General features: G+C 35.7%; 1 protein-coding gene across 1 annotated transcript in view; it reads right to left on the bottom strand.

Moving 5' to 3' along the window:
- CWC27 (CWC27 spliceosome associated cyclophilin) overlaps window positions 1–26134 on the bottom strand; it is a 199771-nt gene that overhangs the window by 172908 nt on the left and 729 nt on the right. The window contains exons 2-7 of the mRNA XM_035014517.1: window positions 17124–17220; window positions 10938–11050; window positions 8141–8284; window positions 6623–6721; window positions 5882–5985; window positions 4113–4182 (exon numbers count right to left, since the gene is read on the bottom strand). Coding sequence (XP_034870408.1) covers window positions 4113–4182; window positions 5882–5985; window positions 6623–6721; window positions 8141–8284; window positions 10938–11050; window positions 17124–17220 — 627 coding nt within the window. The remainder of the gene's footprint in view (window positions 1–4112; window positions 4183–5881; window positions 5986–6622; window positions 6722–8140; window positions 8285–10937; window positions 11051–17123; window positions 17221–26134) is intronic.

Below are 26134 nucleotides of genomic sequence, written 5' to 3'. Positions count from 1 at the left end.
TGCCAATATGAATGTGTATGATCCCAAATTCATGCTCTTTCTGTTCCAACCCACTGCCACCCAAAGATGACACAGTTTACCATCAGAGAGCTCACAGCCTAGGACTCTACTGTCTTAATAAAGCAGAAAGAAAAGGGTATAATGTTTTAGTAAACATTGAGAACACAGTTGAATGTTTCTTGTGTAATAAAACAAAATGGATGTTTTTAAAAGGAAAATATAAGTATCACAAGACAGGCAAAGGTTAGATAAGAAAAAGGAACGACTAAGAGAAGACATTTAGAAAAAATGGTATTTTAGGTGTTGAAAATAAATATGACTTTGACATCCAGAATGGGACAGGACACTTCAGGCAGGGAAAAGAACATGAACAAAGACATACAGAAAGGAAAACACAAAACATATATGTAGACCAGCAAATAGTTCAGCTCTGCTAACACAGTGTTCCCTACATTTCCCTGATAAGAATTCCACGGAATTCATTAAAAGTACAGCTTCCCAGGCCCCTCCCTTGGAGATTCTAATTCCGTAGGTCTGAGGAGGGTGTAGGGATTTAATTTTTAATTTTTAAAACAGTGTTGGACCTGATTTTTCAGTGGTTTAAGAAGTAAACTAGAGGGCAGACTTGGTAAAGGGGGTCACGGCCTTATTTCTATAGTCAACAGAGGGCAACTGTGACATCTTAATGAGGTTTCAGAAAGACTGTTCTAATGGTAATGAGTGGAAGGGAAGGAAGAGCAAGGAGATGGGAGACCAGTCTGTAGACTAGGGCAGCAGCCCAGGCTAGAAATGAAGGCCTGAACGAGAGTAGTAGCAAAATAAATTAAAAGGAAAAAATTTGAGATATGTCATGGATGAAAAATCGGTAGAACAGTGCAACAAATTGGTTTTGCAGAGAAAGAATAAGAAAAAAGTCAGAATCTAAAATTCTCCTCTAGAGGATACTGATACCAGGGAGTAGAAAAAGAAGTCACAAAACAGGGAAAAGTCTGGGAAACAAAGATAATGAATCAAGCCTTGGCCAGGACTTGGGTTACTAGTGAGATATTCAAACAGAGAGAGATGGCCAGTAGGCAGCCGGAGAAAAGAAAAGCAAGCCAGCCTAGAGATACAGATTTGAGAGTCAGAAACAAACATCTGATAATTTTATCACAAAGCGCAGAGTCAGATGAGAGCAATATGATGACACAATACTAGGCTTATACTGTTCACATGACAATGGACTGTAGGTTGCAATTTTCTTGGCAAAAAGGAAGGAACTGACTTAGTCTTTCCACAGTTTGAAGTGTTTTTCAGGTTCGAGAGCAACATAAAGGGCAAGCCAACACTATCTGCAGTGGTATCCTTGCACATTTCAACCTTGTAGCAAACACTGAGTGCTTTAGGATTATCAAGTTCACCACAGTCAGTGTAAGTTAAACATTTTGTTTGTTTTACTTTATATAATAGTAAGCAGCAGAGGAAGATATGCTTTAAACATTTAATATATACTGTTGTTACAAACAGAAAAAATTCAAACTAATTTCCTAGTAAAGTCAACCTCAAAGTAAGGTGAATAAAACTTACTTTAGACCAGAAATTTAATTCAACGAAAAGACTAATAGAAAAACTCCTTTCTCCTACCCTTGTTCTCTCCTCAGGGCGGCTCAGCCTAATATCCAGGCCCCTGTGTGAGTTAGGAAAGGGCAAGGGGCCAATTGCACTGAGCTGCCTTCCACCCCAGAATGCTGTGCTACCAGTGTAATTTCCCGCCAGCCTTCTCGATGGCTTGGGCTTGAAGGAAGCAGCTTCTGCAGCATTCAAAATCATATTAGAGACTTAAATGGCTATAGAAATCTAAGTCCAAAATTCTGATTGTACCATCTCCTAATTACACAGTCTTGCACCAGTGATTTAACCTTTAACCTATTGATTTCTTCCCTTAAATAGGAATAATAACATCTATAGCACGTGACTGTTATAGAGGTTACATAAAATAAATATTTAGCACAGGTAGCAGAGAGGAAAATAATTACAGTACAGTACAGTATAACATATGCTTTGATAGCCACAGACAGATTACCATGGAAAGAAGTTACACTCAGCCTGAGTGGGAGATGGGTAGGGGAGGGAGGTGGAGGTAGTCCAGAGTTGATAGTGGAGCTAGATCTTAAAGAAAAAACAAAAATTAACCAAATAAAGGAGAACCTACCCCAAGCAAAAGGAAAAACAGGAGTGGGGGGGGGGTTGTTGGGAAGGCATGTGTATGTAAGGAGACTTGACATCTTTAGAAAACATCAGTGAAAGGGACTCCTGGCAATTTCCAGTTCTAACATTTGTGGTTTTGTCCATTTACAAATATACCCACAGGATCATGACATACGGTATATCTTTCATTTTAATAAGGCAGAAATTTGAATCATGAATAAGGCAAGACTAGTGCACTGACATCTAAAGAAGATAACTTCTGAGATATCGAGGTACCAGAGTGATTGATAATGTTGATGAGGCCTAGGGAACGGAGGTTTTCATATAAAGATGAATTTAATTTTGACATCTAAAGTAGAGAGGTTTCCTAAAGGAAATCAAGAATGTGGGATAAGAGCCCAGAAATAATATTCGTCCGTGTGTCCTAGAGTTCAGAATATTAGTATACAGGTGGAAGTTGAGAATCCATGGTATCAAATATCTGGAATACTGAAGACAGCAAGAAAAAATTGTGGCCGGAACGTTTTTTACACATGTCCGTTTCAAATTCAGTCTTAATGCAATGGGTAGAAGTAGTGTGCTTACTATATGTCCAACATTAGCCTACCAAAACCATCCTCTATGATGAGGGAAGCACATGGATAAAGAATTAAAAACAAGGGTAAAAATAATGTGCTTTTAAGTCAGTGCTATTGTTAGTGTTGGTCAGAAATAGGTTTAGAGTTCTAATTACTACAACAAAACTTCTAACCCTTTAGGTCTCTGCGTTCACAAATTTTCTTTCTTTGTTTTTTTTTAAACACTGCAAAAAGGTAATCTATTTACAGAAGAGTGATTTAAAGGCCTTATGATTTTCTTTATAAACAGATGTAAAAACAGGAATTGTCCACTTTTTAAAAAACTCAACATTTCAACCCTCCACTATTATTTTTTAGAGAGGGAGGAGGTGTGGGGCAGAGGGAGAGGGAGAGAGAATCTTCCGACGTAGGACTCGATCTCACGATGCTGAGATCATGACTTGAACCAAAATCAAGAATCAGACACTTAACCAACTGAGCCATCCAGGTGTCCCTCGACCCTCCACTATTGTTGTAACCCACTAAACTGCCTGTATCAAAGGCTACCCCCACCCCCACCCCTTCCCCCATTTCACTCTCCAAACAAATTTCCATTTCTTCATCATCTGAGGGATGAGGATGATTTTCTTGGAGTACATTTAACAGATTCACTGCTCTAATATTGTCAAGGCATAGGTGTTTCCGCAATGAGTATTGTGTCAAAAGTGATATTCAGGAAAACCACACTTAAAGGCCAAGTGTAAGCATTGGTGGGGTAGAAGACCAGGAAGCAATATATAATTCAAATACATGTATCTTACATGGTTCAAATCCTAGCTCTAGCTATTTACTGGTTGTGTGACTGAGCAAACTACAACCTATCTATACCTTAATTTATTTTGGGGTAAAATTGGGATAATGATAATACCTATCTTAAAGGGCTGTGATGAGAATTAATGACATTCATAAATATAGATAGATAATATTAAAATGAATATAAAAGCTTTGGTCTGTCACTATTTATTATAATAATGATCATAATCATTATCATCTAGCAAACCACTTAAAACAAATAGCAATTAAAATCTGAATTACAAGGTTAAATCATTTTTTAACTCTAGTTCTAACTGATAAAAAAAAGCCAGGTTAAGAAACCCCACAAAACTCTAATTTCAAGAGAGCATATCATCTTAGGAGTTGCAAATGTTACTGACAACAAATCATTTTACAAATCAGTTCAATGAACACTTCTTGACTGTGTACCATGAAAAACATGCTGTGCCATATATATAGCAGGAGATACAAAAATGAGTGAGATACAGACCCTAATACCTTTTATAATTCAGAACAAAGGGATTAGAGTTTTACCTGACTAACTCGATTTACTTCCTCCTCTTCTTCTTCAGCTTCCTCTCCAAATGAAAGTAAACTAAAATTTCTTATTAAAAAAAGGAAAGAAAAAAGGAAATAAGAATGAAAGAAAATTGAGAAAATTAAACAAAACTTATAAATGCTGAATTGTCAAGGCACTAAAATAGAATTTACAAGAAGAACACATTTTAACTGTTCAGGAATATACAATATGACTTAGTATTCAGCAGAAATATACTAAGGATCCGTATTTTCAGCATAATGTTAAGGCACTGGCCTCTGACCACAGATATTTAGTATATTAGATGAAACAAATGACCAAAGATCCATCCTGAGCACTACCATTAAATATATTAAGTCAAGCATGACAGAAATAATTAAGCCTTTTATATTTATAAAAACTGGTTAGCAAAATGGAGTTTTCTGGAAAACTAATAAATATATAGCCCTGAGAGCACTACAAATAGGAAGTAATTAATCTTTAAAAATGTCATAAAATACTTTAAAATTGATAAGTTACACAACATTGTCAAAAAAAATATAAGCAATAAACTTAACAAAAAAAATAGCCCATGGGGAAGAATAAACTGTTTGTCTTCTATGAGCCTTCAAACTAAAGACATCTCAAGGAAGATAAATAATAAGTTATTAAAACTCTTTCAAATATTGAAAAAATAAAAGATTTGGCAACAAGAGGAATTTTTTATTTCAAAACCTAGATGCAATCAGTGCCTACCACATCATCCCTAATATATTTGCTATGAATTAAAAACAAAAACAAAAACACCCAGCTTTTGGGCTGTTGTCAAGATAAATAATAGTGATGAAATATTGTATCTGAATATGGTGACTGTGACCTTTCACCCAGAGATAAAATTAGTCAAAAGAAATGAATCAAAAAATAGAATATCAAATACTCCGCTATATAAGAATTTATTTTGCCACAAGACATCAACTGCTTATTGAAGTGGCTCCCATTTGACAGTTTATAAAAGCAGCTTAACTTCCTTATACTTTGGATGTCATGGAAAGAAACAAATGTAATTGAATACCTATGCTACTGAGTGTTCTCAAATTCCCCTGCTCATTTTCTCTTCCTAACAACCAGATGTTGTAATTATAATCTCCATTTTACAAGATGGGGAAACTGAGGCTCAGAAATATGAACACACTTTGCTTCTTATAAATGGAGTCAGGAAGGACTGTATTTGGAACTGTCTGAATCTAACAACTATGAATACACTAAAATTACTAATATGGATGCTACAATTCACTAAAAGAGGAAGTTGAAATCTAACTCTCTGATATCTATTTTAATAAAATAGACAAAACTAATAATGTGAAAAATATTGCTCACAAAATACTGAAACTTATTTACTCCAAAACAGGAGTGAAAAGTTAAATTATGTAACCATGCAGTCATTATATCCTTCATACTTGACCTTCCAAGTTTTTTACACAGAGCATATAATTAAAAAACAAGTAAAAAAACAAACAAAAATTCTTAACAACACATTTACATAAATAATTGCTACAGTGATCATAAATATTTATTAATACAGATTTCATATAAACATGTGACATAATACTTCTTTAGCTTAAGTTACATACAGTATTTTAATAAGAGAAATGCATATTTAGAAAAACAAAGCCCTCATAATTCAGATATCTTCCTGGTCCACACTGGCCTCCCCCTCACTAGTAAACAGTTGTTACAAAAGGAAACAAAATGAATGAATTTCTATTATTCTATTATTTCTGATTACTTTGTGCCTTTGGGCTTCAATTTCTTTACTTCTTCCTCTGGTTTCTCTTTTTTTGGCTTTTTTATTTCTCGTGGAATGATGTCATCAAAAGGATTAAACAAAACCTATGAAAAAATATTTTGAAAACATTATTCCATTTTTAAAAATTTCACAAGAAATTAAAACCAGTATTTAATTGCGTTAATGTTAACATCTGTATTTTTTGCTCACATAACTATTATAAGTGTAGTGATATATTTACTACATAAAGTACTTCCACTTACATGGTCTCACTGGATTCTCCTGATAATCCTATGTGCAATTAAGTAAAAGGTATTTTATCCTTCTTTTACAAAAGGGAAAAATACTCAAGAAAACATAATACCTAGTAAGCAAGACAAACTCAGAGTTTTAACCCCAAATCAAATGCTTCTAAGGACCTTATTTCCTCAATGAAGGGTCACTCTGAAGTTACCTAGGAAGGCACTTCATTGAGCTAAATAAGCCTAATTCTTCTAACTTTCCCTCATAAGTCAAGGTTTTCATACATTGGATTATCAGCTAAAGTCTCATCTTTGAAATCAAAACCTTCAATTTAAAAAAAAAATTCTTAATCAGAAATTGTGCTTAAATTACAGAGATAAAGTCTGAATTGTGATGTTAATTTAGTATAAAGCCTTTATCCAGTAGTTGAAAAATACTAACAGCCCGCTTCTCTTACATGATAATTTAAGTGCTGTATCTTAGACGTCATGCTCCTACCTCACAGCTTCTTATTCTGTGTGGATTACGTGGTCTTTCTTCCTCACCTATGTCAACTTCTGTCAACCGCAGCATGTTATATACTGTATCCCCTGTGACCTATCAAAGAAAAAAGAAAACTTAACTGTAAACTCTTATGTTCATTCTTGGAAATAAGGGAGGGCTTCTGAAAATATTTTTTCGATAATTAAAAGGAAATCTCTTATTTTTATATAGGAGCTTATGCATTAAATAATGCAAATAAAGCAACATCATCTTCAGGGGAAAAAGCAGAAAGGGAGTTCAATCCCTCAATAACAGTTTTAGAGAACTTCCAATATATATTTAACATCAGGTTTTATTAAGAGTGAAAATATAATGCCAAGTAACCTCGTACTGAATGACAACTTTTCATTCAAAAATAAACAAATTCAGATTTTAGAATTGGATGGAACAAGCAAATAACAATACCATACGTAAGTGCTTTGCAGACATTATCTTGTTATAGTCTCACAAACATCCTAAAAGCAGGTACTATCATTATCCTCCTTCTCTAGATAAGAAAACTGAAATTCAAAGAAGTTACGGAACTGACCGTGATGGGCTTTCAGAAAGTATGCTATGCTATACTGTGTCTCTAATGTGAAAGGTACATATGAGCAATTGTAAAAAGCGGTGCAGAATGACAGTGTAAATATCACTTTATTATATGCTTTTATTTTTTAAAAATAATAGGAAGGAAAATCTATGAACATCAGACAACCCGTGTCGTAGTGGTTCAAATATACCTATTTCTTAACCTATGTTGTTAAGTTTTAAACAACCATATTGTATTGCATGTTTTCAGCATGGGTCCTTTCATTCAGCATTTCTCAGGAGTTTTAAAATAATATCAGTTTTCCAGTTGTGCTGTTTGTTTTTTTCCCTTTCATCCTCACAAAGTCCAGTTTTGCCTAGACTGTGGGGAAACCATTCCTACTGAGCCAGTAGAGGGAGCTGTACATGGAGATGTCTAACGTGCCTGAGACTTAAAACCGGTGGGAATATATTTTTTAGAAGGGAGAGTGAAAAAACAAAACCTTCAGAATCCCCTTTTAAAGAAAGATGTTAAATGTGAGCAGGATTAAATAGGTACTACTCAAAGTAATATTTCAGGTAAAAAGTTTTAATATTAACACAACTTCCACTTTATATTTAAGGGAATTCATCATCGACAAAAATAAACTTTAAACTACTAAATGTTGTGACCTAGATAATACCTAGGTTTCTGAAAACATAAAAACAATATCAGATGAGCGACACAGTAGCTAATATCATTAGTATGATTTTAGAAAAAAAAATTCTAAAGTCATAATCAATGACTTATTTGAAACATACAAACAAAAAATTAAGGTGGTCCCTCATAGATCATTGTAAAAGGAATATATTCCATCAGTTTTAGAAAAAATAAATGAAATCCCAGGGAATATTTTTATGAGGGCAGCTCCTAGATATATTGGTCATATGTATCATAGAAGCTGAAGATAACTGGACACAAACCTTTCCAAAAATGGTATGCTTATTGTTGAGTTCATCTGCTCGACCCAGTGTAAAGAAAAATTGGCTGCCATTATCATGAGGACCAGCATTTGCCATGGCAACCAGTCCTCTCCGATTAAAACGTAACCGTGAGTGGAATTCATCCTGAAGCATTAAAAAAAAAAAAAAAGTTTAGTATATGATCTCAGTTATAAGGGTCTTCATATTCAGTTAACAAGGTTCTATATAACTTCTAATCAAAAATGCTAAAGTTTTATTTAACTGATTTTCAAGTATAATCAAATCCAATACTTACTTTCCTTCAGTACTGTTAAACTTGACTTCACTAGCCTGTAAGCATTTTCTAAATATCCTCAACCACAAATTTATCCTATTTTACGGGAAAGCTGCCTATTTACATGGAAAAAGGGCACTGAAAGGGGAAGAGATTTCTAAGTCATTCCCCTATTCCCATCCCTCAAAGTTATCTAACTTTTTAGAATGTTCTTTTTTTTCTCCAAAAAAACTACCTTTGAGTCATTGCAGGGTCTTCAATGATTGCCCCTCCCCATTCCATTCTAAAGGTCATGAAAAAATGGCTTTCTTCCTGTCTTTTTTTTTTCTTTAAAGATCTTATTTATTTATTTGACAGACAGAGACACACAGAGAGAGGGAACACAAGCAAGAGGAGTGGGAGAGGGAGAAGCAGGATCCCGCTGAGCAGAGAGACTGATGTGGGGCTCGATCCCAGGACCCTGAGATCATGACCTGAGCCGAAGGCAGACGCTTAATGACTGAGCCACCGAGGCGCCCCTTTCTTCTTGTTTTTTAATTCAAGGAATCTACTATAATCGTGCTATGTGCTTTACTCTGTTTTTTTTAAAGGTCTTTGTTGAATATTTTCTGAACTGGCACTGGTCCCATTTGCCAGTTTTCCAAAGAACCAGAGCAAGCCTCTCTAAGGTCGATTTCCTGCTATGGTAGAGCTACATAACATACATTAGTCTCTCAGTTAACAGGATTTCTATCCAGACCTGATACTAGACTTGTTTATAATATAGCCATATGATGTAATCGGTGCTTTTCAGAAAAAAAAGTTATTTTTTCCTTAATAAATAATTGTCAAAGATTTGAGCTCAGAGAGTCATAACTTGGGATGCCTGGGTGGCTCAGTTGGTTAAGCGTCTGCCTTAGGCTTAGGTCATGGTCCCAGAGTCTTGGGATTGAGTCCCACATCAGGCGCCTTGCTCAGTGGGGAGCCTGATTCTCCCTCTACCTCTACCTGCCGCTCCCCCTGCTCGTGCTCTCTCTCCCTCTTTCTCTCTCTGTGACAAATAAATAAATAAAATCTTAAAAAAAACCCAAAAAAACAAACAAAAAAGAGTCATAACTCTTTTATACTGTATCAAAAATGGCCTAATTGAAAAACTTAACAAGATAACGATATTACATAATAAGCAAAAATCTCAATTTAGAAAGTAATTATGAGAAAGTGCAATTCTGTTACACCAAACAATAGAATAAAGGAATGCTTCCTACTAGGTGGAAGCTCTAAAATCATGAGACATCTCAATTTGGTAAAATACAAAATAGTTTTTTAGTGATATTTGAGACTTTTTTATTATAACCATTCCTCATTTTCTAAGGCCATTATCATCTGAAAATTAAAGCAAAAGTTCAAGTATTTTTCTCAAGAATCACACAGTGACCCAGTAAAAAATTAAAAGAAAGTCCAGACCCTCTATCTCATTAGTATAAACATGTCGTCTTCAAAAATTATCATATTTTAAGAGCTACTGATGTTTATTCATTCAAAGAACGTGATATTGGTACCATCAGATTAATAAATAACCTAACTTGTAGTTTTTATTTGAACCCACTGTTATTAACTATGATAATCTTTTTTTCTTTTTAGATCTATGTAGGCAGTTAACAAATCACTGACCTATTCTTGATTAATACACTTTTTTCTAACATTTTTTTATATTAATTCTTTCTTCTGTCCCCTTGTGATTTCCTGTTATGGCATGCATTTTAGGCTACAAAGGTCTGTTATGCATAATTAAGAATGAATTCTGCTTTGGACTGAATTGTGTCTCCCCAAAATTTATACAATGAAGCTCTAACCCCCAGTGTGACTGTATTGGAGATAGGGCCTGTAAGGAGATAATTAGAGTTAAATGATGTCGTAAGTGTGAAACCCTAATTCAGGAGTGCTAGTGCCCTTATAAAAAAAGGAAGAGACACCAGAACTCGCTCCCTCTACCATGTGAAGACAGAGAGAGGAGGTGGCCATCTGCAAGCCAGGAAGAGATCCTTCACCGGAAACTGAATGCCAGTGCTGTACGTCTTAGCCTCCAGAACTGTGAGAAATAAATTGCTGTTGTTTAAGCCAACCCATCAGTGGTATTTTATTATAATGGTCCAAACAGATTAATATAAATTCCATATAGTGTTAAGTAAAATATTTCAAAATAGGATGGCATGTTCTAAAAATCTTTTATATTTAGAGTTCCAGAGATCAGATATTGTCAGATATCAAGAATTATGTTATATAGTTTTTTTTCTGACTCACATGTTCCTCATGACCACCTGCAGCTCCACTAAATTCAATCTAGCATAAAAGTTGCAACAAGACAACTCAGAATGCTTGACAGGGGAAGTGCTGCTCTTATACCTGCACAATCCTAAACATGTGATACGTACCAGATTTTGTGCACTAATGTGAAATGCACTTTTTTCATGTGGGGCACAGTCATTTTCGAATAAGCAATCCAAACTGATTTGCAAATAAATAACAATAAAAATTCAGTTTCACCTTGAATGGGGCTCCATAGATAGACTCTCCGCCAGTCCCTGTGCCAGTAGGATCTCCCCCTTGGACTATAAAACCAGGAACCACTCTATGAAAAATGGTGTTGTCATAATATGCTGAAAGAAATTTAAAATAATTTAGCAAAGTCTAAAACAAAGTGTATAGCTTTCAGAGTTAATATAATTAAAGTCACAGGATTTTTCTCTCAGACTATTAAATAGGCTCATAAATCAAACCCTTTCTTCCCTACTTACTATAAAATGTCTACTCAAAACAGCACAATTTCTACAAAAAGCATGGTTGTTGTTGTGTTGTAATTATTTCCAGGATTCTCTCCAACTCCAGATTACAGTTTATGTATAAATATGTTATTTGGAAGCTATAAATATACAAGAGGGATCATATACGGTCTCCTAATAGTACTTATTATCTGGAACCTGAAATCATTAAGAAGACTTCACCAAGAAAAAGAAGTTGTATGTGGCAGAAGCATGGCATCTCAGTGAGGTAAATCTTGAGCCAAGAAGTTGGTGGGGGCAGAAGGGCAATATTTACAGTTTGACAGAATCAGAGAGTTTATATTAAAAGGAAAATATATGTAGAACATATGTGTAGCCCTGAAGGAAGTGCTGAATAAGCAAAACCTATTATTATTGTTGTAAAAACAAACAAAAAACAAGTAGCAGCAGAGTAGATGGGAGATGGTGTTGATGGTAGTCCTAGTTCAGTCACAGGCTTAAGGACCGCAAAGCAGAAAGATGGAGAAAAAGCGTAGTTCCCTGAAAGCTTCACTGAGCTGCAGAACTGCCTGACACCAGATTTCTTATCGTACAGGATTATAAATGTCTTTATTATGTAAATAATATTGAGTTGAGTCTTCTCCTACTTGCACCTAAACACAACCTAACTCACTCAATGACAAAGACAAATCAAGTGCCTACTTTATGAGTCAAAACAAGACTATGGTTTATCATAATTCATAAAGTACTATAATACAGTGGCTTGCAGGCACCCTCATAATTATTTACATTTGTAAATATTTACATCTGGACCTAAAATCCATACTTTAAAGCTATATTGGCAAGAGATCCCCAGCGCAAAGAAGTGCTCCTTGGTTACATACAGAAACTGTAAAAACTGAGTCTAAAAGTATCTCTTCTGTAAGTAACCATTTATTCAGAGTAGGTTAAAAATATGCAGCATTCAGGAGTTCTGAGTCATGCATCCTGTTGGCTGGCTAGCCTTAAACATAATTTCTCCCACCTCTTTTTTTTTTTTAAAGATTTTATTTATTTATTTGAGAGAGAATGAGATAGGGAGCATGAGAGGGGGGAGGGTCAGAGGAAGAAGCAGACTCCCTGCTGAGCAGGGAGCCCGATGCGGGACTCGATCCCGGGACTCCAGGATCATGACCTGAGCCGAAGGTAGTCGCCCAACCAAATGAGCCACCCAGGCGCCCCTTCCCACCCTTTTTTAAAAATGGAGATATAACTGACATTTAACATTGCAGTGGTTTCACGTGTACAACATATTGTGCAGTGTTCACCACAATTAAGTCTAACATCCAGCACCTCACATAGTCACAAATTCCTTTTTCTTGTGATGAGAACTTTTAAGATCTACTTTCTTACCAACTTCCAAATATGCAATACAGTATTATTATTGTCCACCATGATGTACATATAATTTTCTCACTATAAAATATTATAAATTAACCCACAGTGTTGTTTTGAAGATTAAATAAGATAATATGGAGGTAATCTATAAATTTTCAAGTCCAACAAAAATGCCAGGTCCAACTTTAATATTTTAACTTAAATTCTACAAATTTAAATATATAACATACCCAGTCTATATCAGAAAGCAATAATAATCCGTTGGTCCCTAATACGCAGTCAATCAACATTTTGATCAGATCTGCTTTTTCAAAAGATCACTCAAAACACAGTATGGAGAATGGAATGGAAGCGACAAGGCTAGAGTGAGAGGAAGCAACTATTGTCCCAAGAGTAAAACCTGACTGTGACTTATACAGAGGTGCACATATTTAAGAATTCTCTAGGAAGCAGGATCTATAAGACTCAGTAATCTAGGGCACCTGGGTGGCTCAGTCGGTTAAGCGACTGCCTTCGGCTCAGGTCATGATCCCAGGGTCCTGGGATGGAGTCCCACATCGGGCTCCCTGCTCTGCGTGGAGCCTGCTTCTCCCTCTCCCACTCCCCCTGCTTGTGTTCCCTCTCTCGCTGTGTCTCTCTCTGTCAAATAAATAAATAAAATCTTTAAAAAAAAAAAACTCAGTAATCTATTAGATGTGAGGGAATGGGGACATGAAAGAGATCTTTATTACTTGTGCTTTCAGATTTTAAAATTACCCATCTTACTCCTTTTTCATATTTCCTGTTAAGCACTTCAATTATATTGGCTTTTTACTTTACCTTTTTTAAAAGTTTCCTAATTATAATCTTGTTAGATGACTGAAGTTATTATAATACTATATATATTGAGTAGGGACTTTCTATACTTTCTCTACACCATAATTTTATATTTAACCTACCAAAGCTAAAATTTCAAATTTCCACAAAATTCCATAACCACTATTTCTATTTCCATATAACATATTAATAATACTGCTGAACTATGCATTTATGGTTGTCCTTATAGCTTACTATGTACTATAATAGATTATATTGCACATAATGTTTGACTTCTTAAATGTTTATGTATCATTCCCATAAGTATTTTGAAGAGGTTTTATAATTTCATTATGTGTATTCATAATAGTCTCCTGATTTTTCTCCACTATTGAAGAAAGAAATTTTCATGTATCTTAAATATTAAATTTCCTATTTGGCTGCTGTGGTTCTGGTATTTTCCATTATATTTGTATTTCTGGCTATACAATGTATGGATATCATAATATACTTTGTCTAATTGTATTTCTGCCAAGTATAATATAGGATTTTACATCTGCATTTTTAAGTGATTTATGTGTATTTCTTCCAGAATCTGGCGTTTGTGTTTAATTTTATAAATATCATAAGTAATAACTTTTTATTTAAAACTCATTTGTTATCTGTCTGCCCTGCTTATTTTAGCCTCTGTTTTTTTAAACAAATATTTCTGCTTCCCACTTTGTTTTGCTAACCTAAAATTTTACTCCTTCCTCAAACTTCAGCGGAACCAAGAAAATTATCAAAAGCAACAAGCTTCCCTTTCCTTCTATCTTCTTAAACCTTTTCTTAAACTTACAATTTTTAAAAATTTCATTCACTTTTAAATGTTTACCTATTCCCCAAAACCTGAAATCCAAGATTAAGTCTGTGTAACTATAGATCTTTCATTTTCATAAAAAACTAAAAACTTACCCCAGACACAGAATGACAAATTCTGTATATCACTTGTATGTGGACTCTAAAATGTCAAACTTGGGGCACCTGGGTGGTTCAGTCGTTAAGCATCTGCCTTCAGCTTAGGTCTTGATCCCAGGGTCCTGGGATCGAGCCCCACATCTGGCTCCCTGATCTGCGGGAAGCCTGCTTCTCCCTCTCCCACACCCCCTGCTTGTGTTCCCTCTCTTTCTGTGTCTCTCTCTGTCAAATAAATAAATAACATCTTTAAAAAAAAAAAAAGTCAAACTCATAGAACTGGAGAGTAAAATGGTAGTTGCCAGGTGCTGGTAGGTGAGAAAAATGGGGAGATGTTGGTCAAAAGGATAAATTTCTTTTTAATTTTTTAAAGATTTTATTTATTTGAGAGAGAGAGAGAATGAGAAGGGGGAGGGGTAGAGGGAGAAGGAGAAACTGACCCCCTGTGGAGTAGGGAGCCTAACCTGACCCGGGGCTCCATCCCAGCACCCTGGGATCATGACCTGAGCTGAAGGCAGATGCTTAACCGACTAAGCCACCCAGCCACTCCATAAATTTTTAATTATAAAATGAATAACTTCTGGGGATCCAATGTACAGCATGGAAATTATAGTTAATAGTACTGTGTTGTATACTTGAAATTTGCTAAGAGAGTAGATCTCAAGTGTTCTCACCACACACACACTCACAAGGTAACTATGTAAGGTGATGGATATGTTACTTAACTTGATTGTGATAATCACTTCACAATGTATATGTGTCTTAAATCATCACATTGTACACTTTAAAAAATCATGTTGTACATCCTTAATATATACAATTTTTATTTGTCTATAATACCTCAGTAAAGCTAAAAAAACAACTAAAAACTTCCCTTTAACTGCCATATATATGTCATGTTCCACCTTCCTGATTTTTACTTATTTCCTTTTTAATTCTGGAAATCAATCCTTTTTGAAGTAAATACTGATATGAATGTTATAAGATCTAGAAATATCATGACTTGTTTAAATCATAGAAGTAGTAAATTAAAATGGGGTTCTCTAAATTGTATTTTTAAAACCCTGACTTTATTTTGGGAGCATCTTCATTTAAATTAGTCTTCTCAGGCTTCTTGTTAGCCTTTGCAGTAATAATTCTGTCTTTCACCTGTTCAATTTAAGAGAATTGCTCTAGTTATTTTTCTTATGATTTTCCTATTCTTTTTTCTGTCTCCTTGTATTCTTACAAGTAGGGGAATAATTTTTTGTTGTTCCAATTAAGTTCCACCATGACCTAACTTAAGAACTTTATTTCTTCTTCACTATCATATTATATCCAGATGTTTTCTGTTTCTTCCATTCACCTGGTCATGGATTATTAATTACCATTCATTCTTTCTAATGTTTTTGTACTTTCACTCTTCCCCTGTAAAATTTGAGCCTTTGAGTCTTCAAAACTTCTTTCCAGAAACAAGTCTGACTTCTCTGTGTCTACTGTGTTTCTTGGTTCTGTTGATAGTTATTTGAGGCTTCTCTGACTGTACTATCTGTCTGACTCAATTTCCTTCCTGCCTGCCATAGCAATTATTAATAATGGTCTTTGCAGATGTAGTTCTATTTTTTTTGGCAGGTTTTTTTTTGGGGGGGGGTCTGTGTATTTTTATATCTTAAATCTTCCCCTGGTAATTATCTATTTGTGTAATTATTATTTATTTGGACTCAAAATGCTGTTTTCTGATACCTGATTAACCTTGTCTGTCTCTACAAATCAGATATAACTTAAAAACACAATGATTGCCACCACTGGAGATATTTGAAACCATATGCAATGTATTCTAAAAGCCAACAAGTTACAAAAATGTTTAGAATGTTTAGTTCTATAAGGGAATATTCTGAAGAAGAAAACACTCAAGTGGATGTATAATTCTGTAAAGTTTATTGAATGAAAAATAGTCACTTTGTGACTCAATCTAAAATCATATTGGAAACATTGATGACATCAATGAATGCTGGATGGAAGGCTTCATGGAGAAGATGGAATTCTCGACAGAGATTAAAAAGTGGGTACACTTAAATAGTAAAGAAGAAAAGAAAAAGTATTCCGAAAAGGAGACTGAGGATATGAAGGAAGATATGAGGATATGTGTGAAAGTGAAAATGGGAAGGAACTGCTCAGGAAATAAAAATAATAGTCAAGTGAAACCATATGGTTATTTAGTGCAATGAAAAACAAGGTTGGAAAGCTAGGAAGCCAAGCCGTCTGAGGATTCGGCTGCCAGATGAATAAATAAGGGGGTAAACAGATTAAAGATGACAGAGAGAAAGACCAGGTAAAAGGCAATCACAACTATGCAGGTGAAAGTCAAGGCAATCTGGTTTAGCTATAGCTAACAGAGGAAGATGGGAGTAAAGTCCACTAGGCACTTTGATATGTAAATTAGAGTGAAGAAGAGAGGAAATGGATGGAATTCTAAATTTGATATTTACTTGGATAGAACTAACAACTAAAGAGTAAAGAAAATGGAGAACTCAAGGCAATCTTAGGGAGTACCTTTAGAGGATGAAAGAAAGAAGTGGGGAATAGACAAAAAGATAAAAAAGGATCAAAGTTTTATTGGTGAGATAAATTTCTCTGCTAAAGATACATAGATTTGAAAGACAGTCTTCATCTCCTCTCTCTATTTCCTGACACAGTAGCTCAACACTGTATCACTCATATCAACTCCTATCATTCATCACCACCATTTAACAGCAGGCTTCATCGTTGTGGAAAGATACACTTCAGTTTATTTTTAAATTAATAAAATTTCTCCTACAGAATAAAACTCAAGAGTTATGATTACCTTCCAAACAAAGCTGAATGAAATTTCTGCAAGCTTTAGGAGCTTCTTTTGACCACAACTCTATGTCAATATCTCCAGCTGTAGTTTTCAATAAAACCTGTAGAAAGAATATAACATCATTATATTAAATTATCATTTTGGTTTGATAATTAGTTGAAAGGCTGCTCAATTTGAAGCATTCATTAATGAGTTTTCAATTTTAAAGTTAAAATTAAAATTAAAAACTTTGCTGGGCTTTTCTTGGTATACTCAAAAAGTACAACAGGGAAAATACAGTCTCTTCAACAAATGGTATTGGAAAAACTGGACAGTTACATGCAAAAGAATGAAACTGGACCATTTTTTCTTTTACCATACATAAAAATAAGCTCAAGATGGATTAAAAACTTAAATGTGAGGCCTGAAACCATAAAACTCCTAGAAGAAAAGACAGTAATTTGTCACTGGCCTTAGCAACATTTTTGTAGATAATGTCTCTTCAGGCAAGGGCAACAAAAGCAAAAATAAACTATCGGGATAACATCAAAATAAAAAGCTTCTGCACAGCAAAGGTAACTATCAGCAAGACGAAAAGGCAACCTAATGAATGGGAGAAGATATTTGCAAATGATATATCTGATAAGGAGTTAATAACCAAAATACATAAAGAATTTATACAACCCAACACCAAAACAAACACCAAATAATCCAATTAAAAATGGGTAGAGGACCTAAATAGACATTGTTCCAAAGAAGACATAAAGATGGCCAACAGACACATGAAATGGTGCTCAAATCAGTTGAGCAATGCAAATACTCAAGGAAATGCAAATCAAAACCACAATGAGATGTTACCTTACACCTGTGAGAATGGCTAGGATCAAAAATACAAGAAATAACAAATGTTGGCAAAGATGTAGAGAAAAAGGTACACTCATGCACTGTTGGTAGGATTGCAAACTGCTGTAGCCACTGTGAAAAGCAGTACAGAGGTTACTTAAAAAATTGAAAACAGAATTACCGTATGATCCAGTGATTCCATTACTGGATATTTACCCTAAGAAAATAAAAACACGGGGCGCCTGGGTGGCTCAGTCGTTAAGCGTCTGCCTTCAGCTCAGGTCATGATCCCAGGATCCTGGGATCGAGCCCCGCATCGGGCTCCCTGCTCCGCGGGAAGCCTGCTTCTCCCTCTCCCACTCCCCCTGCTTGTGTTCCCTCTCTCGCTGTGTCTCTCTCTGTCAAATAAATAAATAAAATCTTTAAAAAAAAAAAAAAAGAAAAGAAAAACACTAATTTGAAAAGATATATGCACCCCTATGTTTATAGCAGCAGTAATTATAATAGCCAAGATATGGAAGCAACCCAAGTGTCCATCCCTAGATGAATGGATAAAGAAGTGGTATAGATATATGTGTGTGTGTGTGTGTATGTACATGTATATATGTACATGTACATGTATATATACAAAGATACACACACATATATATGTGGTAGTAGAATATTAGTCATATAAAAGAATGAAATATTGCCATTTAAAGCAATATGGATGGAGGAAGATGGTATAACGATGCTAAGTGAAATAAGTGCAACACAATAAGACAAATACCATATGTTCTCACACATATGTGGAATTTAAGAAACAAAACAAACAGAAAAAAAGACAAAAAACGTCAGACCCTTAAATACTGAGAACAAAATGGTGGTTGTCAGAGGGGAAGTGGGGGTGGTGAGATAAAGAGAATTAAAGAGTACATTTATTTTGATGAGCAGCGAATATTGTATAGAATTGTTGACTCATTCTACCATTCACCTCAAACTAATATAACACTGTTAATTATACTTTGATAAAAAAATTCATTCAATACAAGTCATTATAGATTTATATCTTTCAAATACCATTTTCAGAAATCATTTAGGACTTAAGAAAAAATAGCATATACCTTTTTTAATCAGAAAAATTTACTCATTTAAAAATCAATCATCTAAACTTGCTTTAATTAAGAAAGTTTCTTGCAGCTTTTCTTCCAATAATATTGGCATAGCAAATTAAGAAATTAAAGAACAATGAACCCATGGAATTGTGACACCATAAGACAATTTTACAATTATCTTTTTATATATAAACACTCTACTTTCTCATTCAAAATCATGCCATTCCTGGAGCACCTGGATGGCTCAGTCAGTTAAGTGTCTGACTCTTGATTTTGGCTCAGGTCATGATATCAGGGTCGTGAGAGTGAGCCCCACACCAGGCTCCGTGCTCAGTGGGGAGTCTACTTGAGATTCTCTCTGTCTCTCCCCCTGCCCCCACCCCCCACTCTCTCTCTTAAAAAAAAAATCATGCCATTCCTAATTTACAATGAAACATTCTTAATCTAATTCAGGGTTAGTATGTTACTAAAATGGTATTCTCAAAATCACCATCTATAGTCAGTGGAATCCTTTGATAGCCTCTTTTCTACCAGCTCATGAAGGTAAGGACTTCTAACTTGGCTTGGCATGAAACAATGCCCAAAAGAAATACTCTCTCATGGGAGGCACCTGGGTGGCTCAGTAGGTTAGGCATCTGCCTTCAGCTCAGGTCATGATCTTGGGGTTCTGGGATCGAGCCCTGCATCAGGATCCCCAGTCAGCAGGGAGTCTGCTTCTCCCTCTCTCTCTCCCCCAGCTGGTGCATGTGCACATGCTCTTGCTCTCTCAAATAAATAAATAAAATCTTAAAAAAAAGAACGAACGAAAGAAAGAAAGAAAGAAAGACTTTACCATGACAAACCAACCCACTGGATTCTCATTTTCTTGGGAGGTACACTTTTGGGATGCAAACTGAGTGGCTGAGTAACTCCCTAGATTGTATCTAGAACACTGGGTAACACCTTCAGATTTTGCATGATAACTGGTGTATATCCCAATCCTAAAAGTATAGTATATCTAAAAAGACAACGTCCTGTCCTACCTATTAGTCCCTTGTATACTTGAAATAAAATGTTATTGTTAAAGGGAACCTACACGTCTTCTCTCCCTTGCAACTCTAATACAATGATTCCAACTTTTTCAAAGTATGCATTCCCATTAGCAAAGAAGAAAAGGGAAGTGGGAAGGGAGGTAAGGAATTGGGCACACAGAGTCCTCAAATATGTACATTTTTTTTCCTCTAGTATTTTAAGGGTCACAGAAGATAAACATTTCAAAGGATTACATAAAAATAGTATTTTTAAATAATTCTTAATCTTCTTCACTAGTGGTAAATTGAAACTTTTTTTAAAAATAACAGCATTACTGAGATATAATTCACATACCAAAAAAATTCACCTTTTTAAAGTGGTTTTTACTACCATGACCACTAATTCCAGAACATTTCATCACCCCCAAAAGAAACCATGTCCCCATTAGCAGTCAAGCCCTATTTCCTCCTACTCTTATCCCTTGGCAACCACTAATCTACTTTTTCTATCTATGGATTTGCCTATTGAACATTTCATATAAGTGGAATCATACAGTATGTGGCTTTTTGTATCTGGCTTCTTTCATCTAGTATAATGTTTTCAATTGTAGAGGTCCATCTTCCTGTTCTATACACTCAGCTTTTAAATGTCTTAAAAATCACAATGGCTTTATATTCTTACTTATAAATATGTCTAGGCACAATACACATTTAAGACAAAGTTTGCCATTAACAGTAAGTAGAAATCCACATTTCAAATAATTTTCATAATAATTTCTGATTTTTGACATACTTCCCATGCTGAGGCATCAGCTCTACCATTTTCTTATGGTTTGCCTATGTTTACATTATTAATATGAAATTTGTAAGGACTGGTTTAGTTAATCCAGATACCATGAAATGTAAATCCATTTAGCAATGCATTAGGAAAAATTACATCATGATATATAAAAAGTGACTGAATGACTAACTGAATTTATATGTTCCTTTTTATATATAAAATATTACATTTAAACAAGAAAGAAGAAAATAAATACAAACAGAAGAACGTAGATTTTTCTCCCTGCATCTCATGGATGGTTTTACATAGCCCCTAAAGTGTGCACTCACTGGTTTAGAAACCACTGCTCTAAAGAACAAGCCAAAGTACATCATCCCTCCCTTCATAGTCTGTGGAGTCAGGTTGCTCAAATACCTTTCTACTTAAGGTAGCTTTGTTACTTTGGACATGATATCTAACATATCTGTGACTCAACTTCCTTATCTAAAAACAGGGACAATAATATTCTTATGTTTGTTGTGAGGACAAAATGATTTATTCTACATAGACTGCTTTGAACAGTACCTGACAAATAGTAAATGCTCAAAAAATGGTAGCTATTATTGTTGTAATTATTATTCTTATGTAATTTTTTTTGGCTACTGTCAACTTATACCTAGTAAAAAGAATGCATACATGGAGGCACCTGGGTGGCTCAGTTAAGCATCTGCCTTTGACTCAGGTCATGATCTCAGGGTCCTGGGATTGAGCCCCATATCAGGCTCCCTGTTCAGTGGGGAGTCTGCTTCTCCCTCTCCCCACTGCTCCTGCTCTGTCTCTCTCTCTTAAAAAAAAAAAAAAAAGAATGCATACATGGTTGGGCCACCTTGCCTACCAGACTTTCTTAATCTTTCCACTGATAAAATACTGAATTAAAAAAGAAGGCACACGTGGTCAACTAATCTTCAATAAAGCAGGAAAGAATATCCAATGGAAAAAAGATAGTCTCTTTAACAAATTATGTTGGGAAAATTGGACAGCAACATGCAGAAGAATGAAACTGACTACTTTCTTATACCACACACAAAAATCAACTCAAAATGGATGAAAGATCTAAAGGTGAGACAGGAATCCATGGAAATCCTAGAGGAGGGCATACGCAGTAACCTCTTCGATATCAGCCACAGCAACTTCTTTCAAGACACATATCCAAAGGCAAGGGAGACAAAGGCAAAAATGAACTATTGGGACCTCATCAAGATAAAAAGCTTTCGCACAGCAAAGGAAACAGCCAACAAGACTAAAAGACAACCTATGGAATGGGGGAAGATATTTGCAAATGTCTTAACAGATGGAAGGCTGGTATCCAAAATCCATAAAGAACTTATCAAACTCAACACCCAAAAAACAAAAAATTCAGTCATGAAATGGGCAGAAGACATGAATAGACACTTCTCCAAAGAAGACATAGAAATGGCCAACAGACACAGGAAAAAAGGTTCAACATCACTCGGCATCAGGGAAATACAAATCAAAACCACAATGAGATACCACCTCACACTGATCAGAATGGCTAAAATTAGTAAGTCAGGAAACAACAGATGTTGGGCAGGATGTGAAGAAAGGGGAGCACTCTTACACTGTTGGTGGGAATGCAACCTGATACAACTACTCTGGAAAACAGTATGGAGGTTCCTCAAAAGTTAAAAATTGAGCTATCCTACGACCCAGCAATTACACTACTAGGTATTTATTCAAAGGATACACACATAGTGATTCAAAGCGGCACATGCATCCCAATGTTTAGCAGCAATGACCACAATAGCCAAACTATGGAAAGAGCCCAGATGTCCATTGACAGATAAATGAATAAAAAAGATGTGGTGTATTTGTATAATGGAATATTACTCAGCCATCAAAAAGAATGAGATCTTGCCATTTGCAATGATGTGGATGGAACTAGAGGGTATTATGCTAAGCCAAATAAGTCAGTCAGAGAAAGATAAACACCATTTGATTTCACTCATATGTGGAATTTAAGAAACAAAACAGATGAACATAGGGGACGGGAAGGAAAAATAAAATAAGATGAAAATAGAGAGGGAGGCAAACCATAAGAGACGCTGACCTCTAGGAAACAACTCTGAGGGTTGCTGGAGGGGAGGTGGGTGGGGGGAAGGGATAATTGTGTGATGTGTACTAGGGAGGGCACTTGATGTAATGAGCACTGGCCGTTATATGCAACTGATGAATCACTAAATTCTACCCCTGAAACTAATAATACAGTATATGTTAACTAAATTGAATTTAAATAATTAAAAAAAAAAAAAAAAGAAGGCACGTGGCTCCTTAATCCATACATTTCTGCTGGCCAACTCTACTTTGTGAGGTTTCAGTGGCTCCTTTTCCTAAGGCTTCTAAATAAGATAATACTTTGATAATAAAATGTTTCTTAAGAATAAATATACATGGGGTGCCTGGGTGGCTCAGTTGGTTAAGCTACTGCCTTCGGCTCAGGTCATGATCCTGGAGTCCCTGGATCGAGTCCCGCATCGGGCTCCCTGCTCAGCAGGGAGTCTGCTTCTCCCTCTGACCCTCCCCCCTCTCATGTGCTCTCTCTCATTCTCTCTCTCTCAAATAAATAAATAAAATCTTTAAAAAAAAAAAAAGAATAAATATACATGAATATGCAATTTAAATTAAGAGATCATAATATGTGGAAATTTCATCTCGAGTGTATAAGGACATTTCTATCAATGGTACTTTCTGTGCCTCATCTTCAGAGGCCAGAGTAACAGCAAAACACAGCACATTTATAGACAATTGCCAGGGGTCTGCCACTGATAAAACGTGTCAATGATTTCTCAGTTGATTCTATGCTCTTTGAAGGGAGGAACTTTGTCCCATTTATTCTGAATGTCTCTTTATCCTTTTAGTACCTAATGTATCATTAGACAGCACAGGCACTAAACATCGACGGAGAAAATTTGTTATTGTATCTCTTTAAATTCTTCCCAGGCCAAAATTTTTGCCATGTGCTCTCTATGGTACAGAGCTTTGAAGCTTCGATGTCTGCAATTTCCAGCGTAAGGCTGGAAAAAAATCCCCAGTTGTTTTTGAAGGAAAACTTTGACTAGGCCTGATATTCTCTGTAAGCCCAATTCTGTTTCATAAGGACGGTGTTTATCACAGTTAACTTGTACTTATTTGTGTGACTATTTGGTGAATGTATATTTCATTCCACTGACTCCATGATAATAGGGGCAATGCTGGTTTTTCTTTCCCTTGTATCCTTAAAACCTAGCATATAAGTTGGCATGTGCTAGTTGCTCAATAAACATTTGTTGAATAAAAGATCTCCTGTTCAGGCATGTATCTATGTTAGAGCTTTTCCTCTTTATGACCACGTCAAATCTTCCTCCAGAGTAAAGCAACTAAATCTTCCCTTGAACAGAAGCAGTATTAACTTCAAACTCACTGATGCTTAATGCTTTAAGAGAAATACAGTATTAATTTATCCATTTATTCATTCAATCAGTACATATCTGAACTTTTCCTACCACAGGTCAAGCATCATTCTAGATGCCGGTCCCTGCCATCATAGTGCTTGCATTCTATGGGGAGAAGGGAAGGAATAGGACACAATAAACAGTAACTAGTAAGTAGTTAGAAAAAACTGAAGAGGTAAAGGGAGAGGGGCAGAGAATGTTGGGAGGCAGGACATGAATGGGGTTTGCTATTTTCCAGAGTAAACAGAAAAGTCCTCTCTGAAAGGGGAACCCTCCTACACTGTTGGTGGGAATGCAAGCTGGTGCAGCCACCCTGGAAAACTGTGGAGGTTCCTCAAAAAGTTGAAAATAGAGCTACCCTTCGACCCAGCCATTGCCCTACTGGGTATTTACCCCAAAAATACAAATGTAGTGATCTGAAGGGGCACATGCACCCCAATGTTTATAGCAGCAATATCCACAATAGCCAAACTATGGAAAAAGCCTAGATGTCCATCAACAGATGACTGGATAAAGAAGATGTGGTGTGTACACACACACACACACACACACACACACACACACACTGGAATATTATGCAGCCATCAAAAAAATGAAATCTTGCCATTTGCAATGACGTGGATGGAACTAGAGGGTATTATGCTAAGCGAAATAAGTCAATCAGAGAAAGACAAGTATCATATAATCTCACTGATATGAGGAATTTGAGAAACAAGACAGAGGATCATAGGGGAAGGGAGGGGAAAAATGAAACAAGATGAAACCGGAGAGGGAGACAAACCATAAGAGACTCTTAATCTCAGGAAACAAACTGAAGGTTGTTGGAGTGGAGGGGGGTGGGAGGGATGCGGTGGCTGGGTGATGGACATTGGGGAGGGTAGGTACTATGGTGAGCGCTATGAATTGTGTTAAGACTGATGAATCACAGACCAGTACCTCTGAAACAAATAATACATTATACGTTAATAAAAAAAATTTTTTAAAGAAAAGAAAAGAAAAGTCCTCTCTGCTAAGGAGACATTTGAGGAGGCCAAACAGTATACTAGAGAAAGGAACGGTAAGTGTGAAGGCCCAGCCTAGAAGGATGGGCAATGTACCCATTCTCTACCAGTGTTTATTAAACTGGGGGATGACATCACCCTTAAAAAACATTTGGAAATATGAAGAGGGGTATTCTGAGTTTTCACAATGATGTGAGGTAGGGGTGAGGAGTAAGGAGAAGTTCAAACAACGAATTAAAAGAATTGCTCAGCTCAAAAAAACCAGTGAAATTTTTGCTGGGGATATCAATTACAGCATTATTGGTTTTATTTTCAAATTGCCTTCATTATATTATAAAATGTCGACCAACAAAAAAATTGCATAAATTATGATACAACATATGCAACAGATTTGTATCTGCAACAGAATTGTATCTGATGTAAATTTAGTTTATCCTAATTCAACTATGTAGTTTCAGCCCCACTATTTTCTCCATTATGCTGGTTCATCATCTTTCATACGTGATATAGACTAGCTCTCAGTTTAAGAATTCAGGTGATACTATATACTTACTGACTCCTCTGCCTCATACTGCACAGAAAAATCTTCGATGGGAATTGACATACCTTGACCATTAAATCAATCAGGGAATCATTCTCCCATTCTAATGTGGGAACATTTCCCATTCTCTACTTTCTCTGACAATCATCTCATGTTTTAAGACCAGCTCAAAAGAGACCTCATCCATGAAGCTTTTCTCTCCTTTCCCAGTTGCTCACTTTTTTGTAGTACCATAGCACTAGACTCCTCCTCTCCTTAAGCATGCCTACCAGACATA

Source organism: Mirounga leonina, unplaced genomic scaffold, assembly GCF_011800145.1.
Source record: "Mirounga leonina isolate KUSES-001 unplaced genomic scaffold, KU_Mleo_1.0 Mir_168, whole genome shotgun sequence".
NCBI lineage: Eukaryota > Metazoa > Chordata > Mammalia > Carnivora > Phocidae > Mirounga > Mirounga leonina.
The sequence above is the reverse complement of the archived record's forward strand: the minus strand, read 5'-3'. Positions and strand labels throughout refer to the sequence as shown.